The 17,719-nt window shown below is 31.7% G+C and overlaps 1 protein-coding gene and 1 non-coding gene across 2 annotated transcripts; one reads left to right on the top strand and one right to left on the bottom strand.

Annotated features, from left to right (window-relative positions):
- Window positions 1-199: 199 nt before the first annotated feature.
- NSN1 (GTP-binding family protein) lies at window positions 200-4,890 on the bottom strand. The gene is made up of 9 exons (XM_011081878.3): window positions 4,775-4,890; window positions 4,440-4,684; window positions 3,773-3,881; window positions 3,481-3,654; window positions 2,922-3,157; window positions 2,452-2,716; window positions 2,194-2,373; window positions 1,022-1,233; window positions 200-753 (listed from the first exon to the last, which is right to left on the bottom strand). The coding sequence occupies exons 1-9, from the start codon at window positions 4,791-4,793 to the stop codon at window positions 388-390; spliced, it is 1,806 nt and encodes a 601-aa protein (XP_011080180.1). The 5' UTR covers window positions 4,794-4,890; the 3' UTR covers window positions 200-387.
- A 102-nt stretch (window positions 4,891-4,992) lies between these two features.
- TRNAM-CAU (transfer RNA methionine (anticodon CAU)) lies at window positions 4,993-5,077 on the top strand. The gene is given in 2 exon segments: window positions 4,993-5,030; window positions 5,042-5,077. It is a non-coding gene; the product is annotated as a tRNA-Met (tRNA).
- The last annotated feature ends 12,642 nt before the right edge of the window (window positions 5,078-17,719 follow it).

The following is a 17,719-nucleotide window of genomic DNA, read 5'->3' as shown; positions in this document are numbered from 1 at the left end:
ATTCTAAGACACTAATATCTTCTCTAAATTTTATTCCTATTAATTAAAAAATTATTGTTGATAAAATCTTTATTCAAACATTTTCAAAATTTAGCTACAAAATAACATCTAATGCTTTATAACTTCTAAAAATGTTGTAATAGATTTAACATTATTTTAACTAATCCGAATACCCAAGTTCTACAATCACAACTGTGTATGATAAAAGGGCTTCTTTCACTTGCTTTGCTTTCAAGAACAAGATCATACAAAAATTCAGCTGTAGCTTCCCACTTAGAAATAAAGAGAAATGTTAAATTCTGACAGAAAATCTCTAATCCCATTATAATTTTGGCATAGTCATCACTGGCTCCCTGCATAGTGTTTGTTGCAATTCTGCTTGCTCTTTTACTCATTATCCACTTCAACTCCAGAAGGCAACTCAAATCTATTTTTACTACTTTCACCTGCCACATCATTTTCGCCATCACTGGTATCCATAGCAGAATCCCTTTTGACATAATCAACCTTAAAGTCATAGTCATCGTTTGAATCGTGTTCCATTGCAGCTGGTTGATTTTCCTTTCTCAGCCTCTTCTTGGCTGCTTTTCTCAACTTGGTGTTTAGCATGCCTTCCTCAGCATATAGCTTTTCATTTTGCTTTCGGGTGCTACTGCTAAATTTCTCCTCTTCCGAGGCAACATCTTCTTCATTGGATTCCATGGGCTGGTCGTCACTCTTGCCCTCATTTAGAGCTTGCGGTTGTCCATCACCCTGCATGTGAAATTGATAAATAAAAACGATAACATAACATCCAAAAATAGTAAATCACTAATCATGGAATTCTCTTGATGAATAGAACTTAACTTCAGATCAAGCTACCAAAGACGTTGAGTAATGACTCTAATGACCCAGACTAAGATAAAGAAGAAATCCTTGGAACCGAACAAGCCAGTTTCTAACTGAGGTAAGAGCTTAATATGTGTATGTTACAATTGATGCCAGATTGCAATCTCAAATGAAGAGTAGAGCAATCACAAACCTCAAGCATCGTCATGTCAAAATTTAAAGGAGTATTTGACGGTACTTCAACAGGATTGAAATCATTGACAGATTTCAAACTGCCAATAAATGAAGATTCGCCTCCATAAACTTCATTCACATCGAACTCCTTCCCGAGTTCAGTCACAATCTTTGCCTCAGAAGGCTCCTCAGTGTTCCTAGTCGGAGGCATGGTATAATATGGGATTTTACCTGCAAGTGGAGAAAGCAGAAACAAATGTTAATGTTTGTGTCCGTGTTGATTGTAGTGCCTGCCTCATCTGTTGGCATTCACAATCACATAAATTAAGCAGGAAACGAAATATTGCATATAGGTAGTTGTAAAATCTTTACTCGGTTCTGCCACTTTCTCGCACACACTAAGACATAAATTGATATTTATCAATTTCAAATGGTTCTGGAACAATGACACAAGGTGACAGATTCTGATGTTCACTAAAATTTATCTTTGAACTACACCACATGAGATCCCCTTTAAAGCCACAAGATTCCCCTTTATAATCACCATGTATGTCCTAAATATAATAGTTCTCCTATTGCTACTACCTCTGCCCATAGACTTCTCATTCATTTTTATTTTAAATAGGAAGAAAACTTTTTACGAGAAGAAAAGGACATATCTCACTCCAATCAAAACCACAGAACAATTCTATAATTCAATTAATCCTCAAGTCACACAAAAGGTTCCTCGATTCTCAGATTAATAGGGAGTTATACACTTATAGGAAGACTGAGGTTCAGGCGTGGCTTCACAAGACATGAGAAGGCAGTCTATTGCACTTTCTGGCGGTTGTCATATTCATATGTCAACTTTGTATTTTCATCCAGTTGCAAATAAAATTTCGACATTGAGAAGATGACTGAACCAGATGCAGGAGGATATGCATTTTTTTTTCTCCTTTCCCTTTTTTGCCTCTGTACAATGTTTAAGCTTGTTTTCCACCCATAAAAGAAATTATCCCTGATTCATAGAAGCATGATCTCCAGAAGTTACTATTACAAATTCTTACCACAGAAGTAGAATTTCTTCTAGATAAAGATCAATTCATGTGAATATACATATGGTCACTTGTATCCTTTTTAGATGAGGAGTCCAGGTGCAGCCACAAGATTTTCAATGTTCATTTCAAAGATGGGAAATCTAATTAATACCTTCATTCCAGTCATGCAAAACAATTCTGGCAGCAGCATCAACATCAACGATACCACCCTTTTTGAGCTTTCCTCTAACTGTAGCAACCTTAATAAGGAAGTCATCAACAGAATCAAAACTTGGTATCTTGTATAAGGTTACCAATACTCTGTCTGGACAAAGCTTGAGAATTTCCTTAACTGCACAGTTAACATAACAGGTATTAACATTAATCCAAGCAATGGCCAAGTGAACGAGTAGTGAAGATGAAGACTCACCAGGGCCAACTGGATCATCTAATTTTTCAATTCTCTTACAATTACGGAGAGCAACAGATGCGTCACTTTCTGCAGATTTAAGCAACACAACACCAGGACAGTCCAATAATTTAACACTTTTATCAAGCTGGACTTCTTGCATTGATCTTGTCAGCCCAGGAGTAGAACCAACATTGACGACATGAGACCTTTTCAAGCTATTAATTAGACTACTTTTACCAACATTAGGCAGGCCAATAATACCCACAGTGATAGATTTCTTGATCTGCATTAAAACTCACAATCAGCACAAAAAATATATATAATAAAAGGAAGTCATTAACCATCATGAGTACTAAGTAAAACAAAGCAAAACAAATAATGAACTTACAGTATATATGTACATTATGCGGGCGAGGAGAGAGAAAGAGAAATCAATTCCAAGTGAAAAATAACTTAACAAACAGGCTATATTGAATTCCTAACTATACCTCATGGCTTCTTGAGTAGTTTTTCAGTAATTTTATTAGAGTTTCAGCCCCAAGACAGTCACTTGTTTGAAGAAGGTTGTTTCCCTTGCCAGCCTTCGCTGTCTTCCCAGCCTTTGAGCCAGATTTCCACCCAAGATTTGATCTCTGTTCTTGGGTGCTGCATTTAAAGGCAATTGTTGGTAGTTCCTCTCTAAGATACTTGAGCCACTTTTCAACAGCTTCACGTGGGACAAGATCTGTATGTGTACAACCGCAGGTGTTAAGATTGCATATTGCAACAATTCTCTGCAAACATCTCATATCTAAGAAAATCCAAACTCACACCATCAGGGCTAAAATAAATGATACATTCACCGGAAAAATAAAATCCAATACTTACGAAGGGGCTAAGATAAGATGGTATACAAAATAAATCACATAATGGTTCTGAATAACCTAGCACACTTGAATAATCTGAAAACTTATTAGTCAACTTAAAATAGTGTTTGATGTTTCAGCCAGCATAATGCTAATCTTCAGTTAACATTTATGAGTTCATATAAGATGAGAACAAGCATACCAATTTTATTAAGGAGCAAAACAAGGTGCTTATCAGCCCCTGACTTCATCACCATCTTTTCCATGTCAACACAGCGAGTACCAAGGGGATCTCGAGCATCAAGAACTTCCAGAATAACATCAGAAGCTTCAACAACTTTTACCAACTCTTTGTAAAAAGCCCTCTCTGAGTGGTCTGTAAAAAGTTTAATGTTTAAAAACCAAAACAAAGAGCAGCAACATAAGGATGCCAAAAAAATACCCCTTCATCATGAAGAAGATTTAAGATATGTCAAATTTGAATCCTAACATACCACGACTTCTAGTAGTTGGGGTGGAGTCTTCAGTCATCCTCTCCTCTCCAGCAGGACTCTGTTCTTTCATTTCTTCATCGTCCAACAGCCCCAGTTTTCTCTTTTGAGCCTAAACAAGTGAACAAACTTGAATATTTGAACATAGTAACAAATTGAAAAGTGTCAAAGACAGTATCTTTATAAATTTAAACATTTCTAGATTAACTTAAGATGGCAGTCCTCATCACCAATATCACATTCTTGAATACATTCAGTTCGAAGATGAAACACACCGACTTCATTGTCAAGGAAAAACCTCCCTAAAATTCCATCTAATTTAAATTGGTCCATAAAGCAAAAGCCACCTGCAAGTAAAGATCTTAGAGGGGCTTAATTCAACACAAACAATCGAATCTTATACAATCACTAGAGTTACCAGAAACCATACATGTATATCAGTAATGTCATGTGAAGAGTTAAATGTACCAATCTATTGGGAATTCTGGTTGAAGTAATGGCTTGGATTACCAGTCAACAATTTTGGCGCTCAAATCATTCTGTCATCTAATTACTACAAGTTCGAAAAATAGGTGTCCATAAAACATGAAGTCAGCAGAAGCAGCTGATGAATACTATGGAAAGCTGGAGTAAATAAAGGGAAGGAAACAGGATGGAGACTAAGATTTACCCTCTCTTTACGGGCGGCTTTCTTCTCCTCAAGTTCCTGGATAGCGCGCTGCCGGCGGGCCTCAAGTGCCTTGAGCTCCTGTTCCTTGAAGGGCCAGTCATTGGGTATGCCGGGATCCTTCTCGACCTTAGGCTTCTTGTCGAGGCCCAATTTCTTGGCTTCCTTGGCCTTCTTCTTGTGGTGCTCCTTCACCTTCCTAATAATCTTGTACTTCTTCCTCAAAGGAACCCTCTTGCTCTTGCTCTCTGAAAAAATTATTAAACACAAAAACAGTATGAATTAAACGTATACGTTTAAACAGCGATTCCTAATATATGAATCAAACGTCACAGTACTTTTGCTTCTTTTCACCATGTTTACGCTTGGCTGGGCCGACTGGCGAGGACGAGGGAGAGGGTTTTGGGAGGAGAGATTAGGGTTTTGTATCTCTATTTCTATATAGTTAAATCAATCACATACACACATATATATATATATCGAATAAATTGATTACATACACCATCATATCATAAATAGGAGACAAGTATAAAAAATTCCCACTCTCAAACAATATGGGGTGGTGGCGCAGTTGGCTAGCGCGTAGGTCTCATAGCTTGAGAGTTATCCTGAGGTCGAGAGTTCGAGCCTCTCTCACCCCATTTACTTTTTCCCCAAATCTTCCGACTTGACCCGTTTTTTATAAGCGGACCCCAGGCCCGCCCACTTGATCCGTTTTCTTTTATTTATTTATTAATTTGCTTCTTTTTTTATTCCTGTTTAATTTAGATGCCTCAAAGAGCCACTCCACCAATAAAACCCTAATCTCTCCTGCAAGTGACCAATAAAATATATGTGGTTTATGACTAATTAATTTTGGAAGGCTCAAATCCAAACTTCACTGGAAGACCCTTTATCACCAATGCCCACTCATCCAACCCATGTCCATAACCCGACCCGATTAATTTATTTATCCCTAACCCTAAAATCATTTCTCATCTCTTTTCTCTTTCTCAAAAACCAATTGTCTTCTCCCTCTCTCTCTCAAAAAAATGCCGCCGATCTTCTCTCTCCAATGTTGTCTTCTAGTCTTCTTCTTCCTATGGATCTTCAACAATGGCTTCCCAATGTTCTTTAGGAACACACTAAAAACCGCCATCTTCCTCTTCCTTCGTCTCTATAAATATTCTCTCCACCTCTCATCTCATATATACGAAAATACTCTCTAATATTCTTTGTGATCTTGAAATCTTAGTGGTTGTTGAATCTTCTTTGTGATTTCGCTTCTTAGTGAACTTGTCGTGCTTTCTCTTGGTGAGACTAAGGAGCAACCGTGGTGGTTTGTAGTTGCCAGCCTTTATCGTGGCCGTGTGATATGTGGCTCTCTGAGTCGGAATATATATATTGTTATTTATTATCTGTATATTTATTCTTTTGTAAATCTTGGGTTGTATACTTTAAGGGTTCAAAACTCCTAGCTTTGTAATAGTTGAGTTAGGGATTTCTTGTGCTTCCGCTGAAGAGTAAATACCCAACAGCAATATTATAAATTATAAACCTTAATTGTTATGTCTAATTATTAAAAGAATATTTGAAGAATAAAATTATTTTGTCAATTATTCTAAAAAATCATTATAATATATAGCATCGTGGATATTAAAATGAAAAATCTCAAATTTCCTATAAAATCGAGTTTTTTAGTTGAAAAAAGTGTGTCGAGGTGAGAATTTGCAACGATTTTACTGTTAATTGAATTAAAATGCATAATAGTAGTTAAAGATAACTACTGAAATATTTGAAATTCACAGAAGTTGAAAATTAATTAAATTGTGTAAGTGAGAAAGAAAGGGAGATTAATCTGAACTGGAAGAAAGAAAAAGAAAAATCTAATTACGGACTGATGATACCGCAATCATCGGATAAACAGCCAAGCCCATGAAGATAGCCCAGAGATAAGCCCAACTGCACCGCAATGACCTGAAAGCCAACCCAATTATTTGAGGCCCAGATCTATAAGCCTGAACCCATTATTGACCCAATTAAAAGCCCATCATGTGGTCCAGTAGGAGACTTGGACTCTAAAAAGGGAAGGGCAGATTTATCAGGTAAGAGTAACAGCAATAATATATATATATATATATATATATTGATTGTTTGAAAGATTACAAATGCCCATCTGATTTTAACATCCATCTAAGGTTACTTTTTTATTTATTTTTTATGGTGAACTAATCAAAATATCATTTTAAATTATGAATTATAATTTTATATATATTTTTTGGACTAATATTTTTTATGAATTATCTTTTTTATCGGCTCACAATTTTTTTCACATTTCTTCAAATATATTTTTTATTTTAAAAAAATTACATTAACGGTAAAATAGTAATGCCCATCTCATTGTGTTAGGCTATATAATTGCTTTTTAATTAAAGATATATTTATAATTTTTAAATAACAATAGGGTATTTATAATTATGTTAAATTTTTAAAAAAATAATCGTAATTTACTTTAAATATTAATGGAGGTGCATTAGAATGATCTATTTGTTCTTAATTTGGTTCAGAGCAGACATACAGATTAATGGTGTTAAACATGCGCCAAATGACAAGCAATTATTACCTACTAATAATTCCTTTTTAAAAAATTAGGAAAGAAAAAAAAAAGTAGATTTCATATAATAATAGTAACTGTGCACTAGTCAATGAGCCTTAACTCAGTTGGTAAATTTGAGACCCCATGATTTTAGAGATCACAAGCTTGAATCCCACCATATACGTGGGATATTGTCTGTTGTATAGCAGGAATTGTTGTCTACTGTAATAGTATGTATTATTGAATATGATATGATTTTTTTAATAATTTTGTTAAATATTAATGTCCACATAAATAATTGTACTTATAATCAATTTATTTCAATTAATAATAGTTCGCTAAAAAATCCAGAATAATTGTTTGTGTACATGCCCAATTTTCTATATGTTGTGATTCTTTACCTGGATTTGTTATCTAATTAAGGCTCATAACATGTTTCTAATATCTATTTGGGAACATTGTAATCTTGTATTTATAGAGGGATTATAATTTTCGTCTGGGTTGGAATTTAATTTGACAATAAACTTCTATAATTATTTTTAAATAAAATTATTGGACATTAAAGAGAAATCCGTCGAAAACTGCAAATTTGGCTGGAATGTGGTACGCATCCCTCAAGCGAGCCTTATAAGTTGGGATTTCCAGCCACATTCCGTGACATGCACACGCTATATTTTGGGGAAAAATTATAATTTTAGTTATATAAATAGACGGCGTGACAACTTTTATCCTATTAAAATTAATTTTAATAATTTGACCTTATAATAAAAAAAATATAATTTAAAAATAATTCTGATCGAAAAATGATAAATTGGGTGGAAAAGTTGAGACTACTGCAAGGCTAATGTTCAATATTTGGCAGGTAGACTGAAATGGTAGCTCCTGTTATTTTTGGTCTCTGTGTCTGATGATGTCATTTACAGTACAACTGTTTTTCAGCATGGCCTGTCTTTCTTCTTCCTTTACTTGTGGTTGCTCTTCTCATTTCCTTTTTTTGTTTTCCTTTTCCCTCCCCTAAATTCCATGTATTTCGAGTCTTGCCCCTAACTTTTACATAAGTGTCAATTGAGGTCCTGTTCTCATAAGTTTAAGTCTTGGTGATTTCTCAATTAAAGGTTTTAATTTGATTATTTATTTTTAGCAAGTTCTTTTAATTACAGCATGATGGTAAATTAAAAAATCACGTTATTTTTGCAGGTGAACTGTTTTTCTTCAAATTCTAACAATTGATGATCTCGAGATCATTTGGTAACTTCACGACCAGTAATTATAAACAGTTGACTAACAATCTTGAGATAATTAAAGCACTCTGTTGAATTCGAGAATCATGATGTAGCAGCTAATGCTCTCAAGACAATTTTGAAACTAACGTGCGCTCTTGATTATCAACTGGTGGTCAAATTTGTCTTTAACGAAAACCAACAGCCGATAATATTATAGATTCACCAGAATACCTAAATATTGACTTGGGAACCACCAAATTGTTCTTGTCATCATCCGGCACTGTAAATTTTTACATAATACATCATACGTAATACTAATTGATTGTTTTTTTTTTTTTTTTTCAAAATATCCATCTTTTGAAGTTTCAAAAAACTCAAATTTGCCCATCAAACAAGAAACCCTAATTTGTTCTCTAAATATTTTTCCTCCTACCACCATTGCCGTCAAATGCTCACTACTAAGTTCCTTTTAATGGTCTGGAAATTGTAATCATTCAAATATCATATTGTTTTCTAGTTGAATTGTTCTACAAGTTCTAACAACTAATGATCTCAGAATAATCCAATAAGTTTGTTGACCAGTAATCATAAACAGTTGATTAACAGTCTCGAAATAAACACTGTTCAATCAAAGATTCACGATTTAGTAATTAATAATCTCGATGCAGTTTTAAATTAATGTACGCTAGCTCATAATTTATATCACACTGATGATCAAATTTGTCTTTTACGAAAATCAATTACCGATAATATTAAAAACTCACTGAACCGATAATATTAAAAACTCGTCGAAATAACTAAAAACTGATTTAGGTACCACCACACCATTCTTTTCAGCATCCGACACTATAAATTTTCATATACTGCCTCATACGAAATACTGAACCAACTATTTATTTATTTTTTTTGCAAACAATTTCTCATTTGAAGTTTTAAAAACCCAAATTTTCCCCTTCAGCGAGATACATAGTTTTCCTCCTTGATGGTTCAAGATTATCAAATATTAGCCTGTCGAAATTAAATTTGGCACTTAAGTCCTGCAATTCAATATAATTGACAAATTAAGGACAAAAATCATCGAAAGTTGCAAATGTGGACAGAATTCGGTGACCCCCAAATTTCAGGCAGATCCCAATTTTTGAGATTCTTGTCTTTAATATTCTAATTTTTTTTAAATTTTAAAACTTAATAATTAAATTTAATCCCATTTGACTAAAATTTGCACCCTTCTTTTTCTCACTATAGTTGATAAGTGATCCCAAAAATAAAATATTTTCTTACAAGAATGCATAGATTAGTAGTTCATCCTCAGTACTATACTACTTATTTAGTAATGAAAAATGTAGAATTCTGCCAAATAATAAAATTATTTATTAATATATAGATTATTGATGTATTTATTTTATTGGCTGGAAGGTGGGAAGATAGGAGTTGACATGCATTCAAGACTGAATTATTGCCAATAGTGTGTGTATATATATATATATGGGCAAGGCAACTATCATTACAGCTGCCAAAGATTGAATTTTAGCAATGCAGACATAAAAGAATTTATGAATTTTTAATTAATTAATGGAAGAATTTAATATGTACAGACATATAAGATTTTGTACCATTTCTGTCTATTCAGAATTCAGCATATGGTCTCTGTTTCTCATGTCATTTTCAAATGTTTTCAGCATGGCCTGTCTCTTCTCTCTCTCGCTCTCTCTCTTTTTTCCTTTTTCCTCCCCTAAATTCCAATTATTTCGAATCTTGCCCCTATGTTTTACATACGAGTCAATTTAGAGATAATTAATGAACTTCGTTGAATCTGATAATCATGATTTAACAATTAATGATCTCGACATAATTTTAATGTACATTCTTAATTATGACACTGTCGATCGAATTTATCTTTTACGAAAATCAACAAACGATAATATTAAAGACGCACCAAAATACCTAAATATTAACTCAAGTACCATCAAATCATTCTTATCGTCATAAAAAAAAAAAAACTCGTTGTCATTCGTTGCTATAAATTTTCATATAATATCTCAAACGTAATACTGATTGATTTTTTTTTTTCAAACAATCCGTGGCTTGAAATTTTCAAAAACCCAAATTTGCCCCTCAAACAATAAACCCTAATTTGTTGTCTAATTTTTTTCCTCCTACTACCACCATATGTTTATTAAGGGAAAATAATATTTTTAATTCCATAAGTTATGCTCATATTACTTTTGGTCCTATTAATTACGAAATTAATATTTTTAGTCCCATAACTTACAAAAATTAATATTTTTAGTCCCATGCACTTTTTCATATATAATTTAACGATGTATGTCACGTGCCTAATACGTTGCCTTTGAGTAACTTTGATTGGAGGACAAATTAGCTCTTTTTTCAATAATAGCATATGAGTGCTTCATTTGTCCTACTTGATTCACTTGTGGAAGACATGATCCTTTGTATTGCTTCTACTTAGCTGCAATTTTTGTGAGAGAAGAGAGAAATTACTAATGTTTTTCATCCTAATTTCCTTCAAAAAAAATTTTTTCCCTCAAATATAGTTATATTTTTTCCCCAGAAATGGTCCCATGCTGGAAACATACCAATTTTCTTTTCCACAAAAAATATTTAACGATCACATACTAGACACGCGGGCTACACTATTAAATTATAGAAAAAAATGATTGAGAGAAAAAGTGTTAATATTTATAAATTACAGAATTAAAAGTACTAATATCATAATAAATGAAATCAAAAGTAAAACGAACCTAACTTATGGGATCAAAAATATTATTTCCCGTTTACTAACATGCATTGGGCTGCATAAATGCACTTATCCAATCCAATGCGGCGTTCAAATTTCTTTCATGCGGTCCAGTATATTGAGTTGAGGCCCAGTGTTGGCCCCCACTCAGATTCTAATCTTGGTGCATAGTCCACTTCCACAACAATTTGGTCAATACCAACTCTACCCCCAATTTCCACTGAGCATTGTCCAAACTACCATCGATTTTTGATTAAATTGCACCTAGATTAGCCCACACCATTAATTACCCTCACGTGCTTCTCCCCTACACTAAACTCATATAGACCGGTTGTAGGAAAGAAAAATAAAGTTTTATTACAAATAGGATGACATGATATTTTGTCTATGATAGGGGTATAATTGTCAAACTACGCCATAATTAAAGAGATTCGTCGGTGTACTTAATATTGACTGATCAGATACCACCAAACCATTCTTATTTTTCAAATAATTCACCGTTTGATGTTTTGAAAAGCCCAAATTTGTCCCTCAAACATGAAACCCTAACATGTTCTAATCTTTTTCCTCCTATGCCACCATCACCTTCTCACTACCAAATTCCTTTTAATGGTTTGGGAATTATAGTCATTCAAAATGTCATACTATTTTGTAGTTGATATGTTGTTCAAGTTTTCACAACTTATGATCCCGAGATAATCTAATATCTTTACCAATTAATAATCATAAACATTCGATTAAGATAAATTCTGTTGAATCACGTATTTATGATTCAGCAATTAATGATATCGACAAAGTTTTAAATTGATGTACGTTCTTAATTTATACGTATCACACTGATGATCAAATTTATTTTTTACGAAAACCAACGATCGATAATATTAAAAAACTCACCCAACTGATAGTATTAAAAACTCACCACCTAAATGTTGACTTGTGTACCACCAGACGGCTCTTGTCAGCATCCGACGCTATAAATTTGCATATAATATCTCATACGTAATACTGATTGATTTGTTTTTTTCAAACAATTCACTGTTTGAAGTTTTCAAAAACTCAAATTTGCCCCTCAAGTGAGAAACCCTAATTTCTTCTTTTTTTTTTTTTATTACAAAAAATGATTTTTTTATCACACTAATAACAAGAATATACCGTACCAAATTTCCTTTAATTTATCATAATTATTATATAGCTGAATTGTCCTTCAAATTCTAACAACTACTGATCCTGAGATAATCTAATTATAACAACCGATAATCTGAACTGTTGATAATAAACAATCTCGAGATGATTAAATAACTGTCGAACTAGAGAATATCCATGACCAAGCAATAAATGATATCGATAAGATTTCAAAATTAACGTACGCTCTTAATAATCGCACCGATCAAATTTGTCTTTTACGAAAACCAACGATCTGTAATATTAAAGACTGTCACCAGAATACCTAAACGTTGACTTACACACTACCAAACCATTCTTGTTGTCATCCGGCGCTATAAATATTCATACTCTTCAGCCGTAATACTGACTCAAATATTTCACGAACAATTTGCCACTTGAAGTTTTTAGAAAAAACCCAAATTTGCCACTCAAACAAAAAAAAAAACCCTATTATCTTATCTAATTTTTTTCCTCCTACCACAACCATCACCATCACATACTCATGATACGACACATTAATTGTGAAGAAGGGCCCACTATGGCGGCCAACACGGAGACCTCCCGATAAGTACAAGCCATCCATCTATAACTTTATTGATTATAAACTTAAATCGCTCTAGACAGTGATAATTAAAATATTATAAAAAACTTATTTGCAATACCTAACCAATCGACTTAAGTATGAACAAATCCCTTCTTATTACCAACAATATCTCATAGTTCTATCAATTTCACAAACACCTACTCAAGACTGAGTTTTCATAGAAAAATTGTCGTTTAAGGTTGCATGAATTAAAATCGTTTTCACTTGTTTCCAAAAGATTGATAGAAGTTGTAACATCTTTATTAATTAAGAGGGCGGGCATGCGCGTGCGTTTGAATTCTTTCAACTTGAAAATTCTTGTTTTGCTGCGTCGGAGGAACAGAAAACCATGCACATCCTGGGTCCACATCTCTCCACGGTTCATGTTTACACACAAAACACGAAAATTAGGGAAAATAATATTTTTAGTTCTATAAGTTAAGTTTTGTTTTATTTTGATCTCATTTATTTTGAAATTAGTATTTTTAGTCCTACGACTTTTCAAAATTGGCACTTGTGGTCCTCATTTAACCTACTTGATTCACTTATTGAAAACATGATTTTTTGTGTTACATTTACTTGGTTTCAACTTACAGAAATATGAGAAGGATAAGATTCAATTTTTGTGAGTGAATAGAGAAATCTCCCCTTTTCTTGCCCTATTTTCCTTCAATATCTATTTTCTCCCCTCAAATATAATTATATTTTCCCCCAAAAATAGTTCTAAGCCGAAAAACACATCAACTTTTCCTCCAACCAAAAATACTTAATGATCGTGTTGGGCGCACGTGCGCTTTGTCGCTTAATTGTAGAAGGAAAAGTGGTTATTAAGGACTAAAAATACTGATCTTTATAAGTTATGAGACTAAAAATACTAATTTTATACTAAATATATATATGTATATGGACATATACGTATGTATGTAATGTAGCACACGAGTGGGAAAAGAATATATGTGTAGAGGGGATGTGGATGGGATTGGGTGGCAAGAATTATAGTATAAATTAATATGCTTTTGGAAGCGATTCTGATGCCAAAAGACAGCTTTTGCTTTAATTCTTTCCACATCTCATATAAAATTAGCACTTCCAATATTCAATTATTAAACAGTGCCACACTCGTATTTTATTTAATATATAAATTAATATTATAATACAAATATTTTATTAAATATACATATAATATGAATTTTAAATGTACAATATGTACCAGATGCATATATTTTAAATTAAATACGATATTAAATACAATTTATAACAGAAAATCCCGATCGTAATATTGATTGAGTTGCAATGCAATTTGTTGAGGTCATGTAACCCTATAAGGGTAATAGCTAGTGGTATAAAATAGGTAGGCCTCTTGATTGAGGTGGTTGAAAAGAAATATTGAAATGAAAGGTTGATTTTAGCGCAAATACGTACAATTTGTGATTCATGTATGATTAGATCACAGTACAACGACATAAATAAAATAATTAAGAAAATGCTAATTAAAGGCTTTCTCTTAATTTATTTGCATTGTTTTTATATTTTATTTGTTAATAATTTTGTCAATCATCTTTATTTTATACTTAATTATCTGATTAGATCTCTCAAATATTATACAGGACATTGTAGTCGCGAGGTTCGATTAATTCTATGTTTATCGCTATCAGAAAAAAAAAAAGATTTTTTCTTAGTAATAAATCACTGTTGCTTAAAAACTACAATAAATCAATACTATGACGAGACACAATCAATACGAAAATTTAAGTTTTGACCATAATTAATCAATATTTATTATTATAATTATTTTATCTTAAGCCAAAATATTTGCCACAGTTCTAATTCTAACAAATATTTTAACACCGCTTGCAAAAATAATGGGTAATAAATTTGATAGGAATGATTGTAATCAATTTATTTCAATTAATAATAATTCATTACTCTTAAAAAAAATAGTTGTTATGCAGTCGTGGTTAATGTTTGCCGTGATTTTTATCGTTTAATCATAGTAATTAACCATAATATGAAAAAAAATATTTGTTTTAATATATGTAAATGTAATGTATATATAATTATGTCCAAAATTATTATTGAGAGTGAAACATTATATATAAGGTTTTGATTGCAATGACTTATTAATTACCTTATAATTAACAATAAGATGAAGATATGTATGGGACATAATAATTATTTGGACAATTATTAATTGTCGTGTCCTAAGAAAGTTGAAAATCATTACCAATTGATTTATGTATTTGGTAATTAAAAAGCAATCATGTCATGAATGATTTTGTCATGAGTTCCACTTCATTGACTTTGGGCAAAACTTGTCATGAAAATAGGGAAAATGGGCACATGAAAGATGGTGCCTTTTTCACACCCAAAATTAATTTGAGAGTTTAATTGTGGTTTTTCTTTTAATTAGTTGTAATGTCATTTTTAATTATTTTTCAATATTTGACTTTTTTTCTTCCCTTTTGTCTTATATATATATATAAGTTGCGTGTCAGCTAAATAGTAAGAACTAAATTAGATGTAATTAAGCTAATAATGTCATCATCAATTGCCTTAACGCGAAATTACACTTTTAATTTCGTATTGGTTCTCTATTTTATGAAAATTTAAAATGGTTCTTAGAGTTAGAAAAACTCAACACATTTAGCCCTATGCTTTAATTGTAGAATTTTTAAAATAATCTCAAAATTCAAAAAGCTTGACATATTAATTAGTTTCATAAAACCCATAAAGTAGATGACTAAAATATGTTAATTTTTTTAAATTTTGGGACCATTACAAAAATTTTGTAAAATAGTGGACTAAAAGTGTAATATTACCTCTAATAATAGATTTGATATATATACATATATACAAAATACATCATTTCATTTTTACTGATTAATGAAATTAATTTGAACATCGAAGACATAATAACAAAATATTCTTAACTTTGTCGATTCAAATCAGTTACACAATATTATAATTCGTATCCTTCAAATACCATATAATATATAGTTTAATTATTAGAAATTCTTTCTGTTGCGTGATATATATATATATATATATTGTGATCTTACAAACTAATAAATTTTTTTTCTATATATTTTAAATTTAATCAAAACACATAATTTATACTCATTTTAATATAATCATACGTGTGTATATTTATATGTAGAGAGAGATCTCGATTCAAGAAATTAATGAAAAAATATATAGACATGATGGGATCATACGTCATTTTTTTTTCTCTCTCTTTAATATATATGTTGGAATTAAATATGAAATAAGAAAAAAAACTAAAGTTGGTCAAAGATAATAATTTTAGATTTATAACCTTTATAGGAATGTGATATAAATATATGGACAGCTTTATGTGATCATACAAATTGTACCTTGAATTGCAACAGGAAACCTGACAGTGACATTTCTTATTTAAATTAAAATTAAAAGAAAAGGAGGGCAAATTAAGCAAATAACGTATTAAAAAGGGACTATTATTTAATTTTTCCCCATATATATATATATATAAAATTACCAAAGTCAAAGGAAAATTTCCGGGAGAAGCAACCGGCCAATAAAGTTAATTAAAGCTATCTGGCCATCATATATATATATATATATAGTCCCCTGCAGCTCCTTTTCCTTTACAATATATATCTTCATTTATTTAATTTCTACATATGTATATATATATATATATATATATATTAATAATTAAAAAAGTTACTACTACGAGTAGTCCGAAAAATGATGTTCAGGCCAAGTTTGAATATGTGTAAGCCTTCTCATATATAGTAATTAATCATTACTGCTTTATATTTATAATTTAAGTTTTAAAAATCCATATAAAATGCTTAATTTCCTATTTGAGTAAAAATATGTTGTCTAAAAATAAAAATTCTACCTCCAACTTTGATATATATATAAAAATATATGAGACGACTGCATGTAGTCCGGCTGTAATTCTCCTATTCTGAATTCTTATAGGGATATATATAGTTTGTATATATGTAAATTATACATAAATATAAGATAAAATACCAATTTAGAACATATATATAAAATTGAATTTGAAATTATATCCCAAGTTTCCACATACTTACATGTTTGTTAATGTTTTCATTTCAGTTTCAAATTTTTATTTTTTTTTTGAAAATATGTGGTTTTCAATTTTGTATAGATCATTTTTGTTTGAAATTGAGAATATGTATATGTAAATTAGTCAGTGAAATTGTGTTTTATATTGGATTGTGGTGTCAAATCAATAAATTTTCAATGAGAATATTACGTGTAAATAAACATGTAAGTACTGTTTCAAAAATTAAAAACCAAAAATGAAAACATAAACAAATAGGAATTTTTTTTATCCAAATCAGGTTTGATTGAATCGAACCAATTGGAAAGCAAGTGTAATTCGATCACTTTTCTCGAACTATATATACCAATCACATACATAAATGTATTGCACTTGCCATATAATTAGTTTATATTCGGCCAAACCTGGTCCAAGTTAGCTAGAACTTCCAGCAAATAGGCTGTTAAGCTTTTGGTTAATCCACAGTAAAAAGTAGGGGACAGCAAAGTCAATATATTGATATTTGAGGGCATTTTTCATAAATACAAGCACAAGAATCCTCAATATATAGTACTTGTACACTTCCATTCCAAGTTTCAAAAGAGAAAAGCAAAACTGAAACCCCAAAATGTGTATGGAATTTCAAACCCTCCTTTCCATCCACCACCACTTTTTCTGAACCTTCTTCTTCTCTCTCTCTCTCTCTCATCAGCGTCATCATCTGGTTAATGGATATTGATTTCTTGTGGTCTCTTGGGGGGTGCATCAGGTTTCTACATCCAAGAAATTGCATGGCAACATCACTGATGAGGATCAACTCATCATCATCTTCTTCTTCTCCATCACCCTTCTCACTTCTTGAAATCCCGACAAAACCCCACCATTTCTTCTTCTTCTTCGGCCTTCTCTTCGTCCTCCTCGCC

The sequence above is a fragment of the Sesamum indicum genome, linkage group LG6, assembly GCF_026168435.1.
Source record: "Sesamum indicum cultivar Baizhima isolate 11 linkage group LG6, ASM2616843v1, whole genome shotgun sequence".
NCBI classification, from domain to species: Eukaryota; Viridiplantae; Streptophyta; class Magnoliopsida; order Lamiales; family Pedaliaceae; genus Sesamum; species Sesamum indicum.
The sequence above is the reverse complement of the archived record's forward strand: the minus strand, read 5'-3'. Positions and strand labels throughout refer to the sequence as shown.

Coding starts and splice junctions, on each gene's coding strand:
- NSN1 (XM_011081878.3), bottom strand. Junction 3,882..4,439: donor AAGCCGCCCGTAAAGAGAGG/GTAAATCTTAGT, acceptor TCACTTGTTTAG/GCTCAAAAGAGAAAACTGGG. Junction 3,655..3,772: donor CCCAACTACTAGAAGTCGTG/GTATGTTAGGAT, acceptor AACTTTTTACAG/ACCACTCAGAGAGGGCTTTT.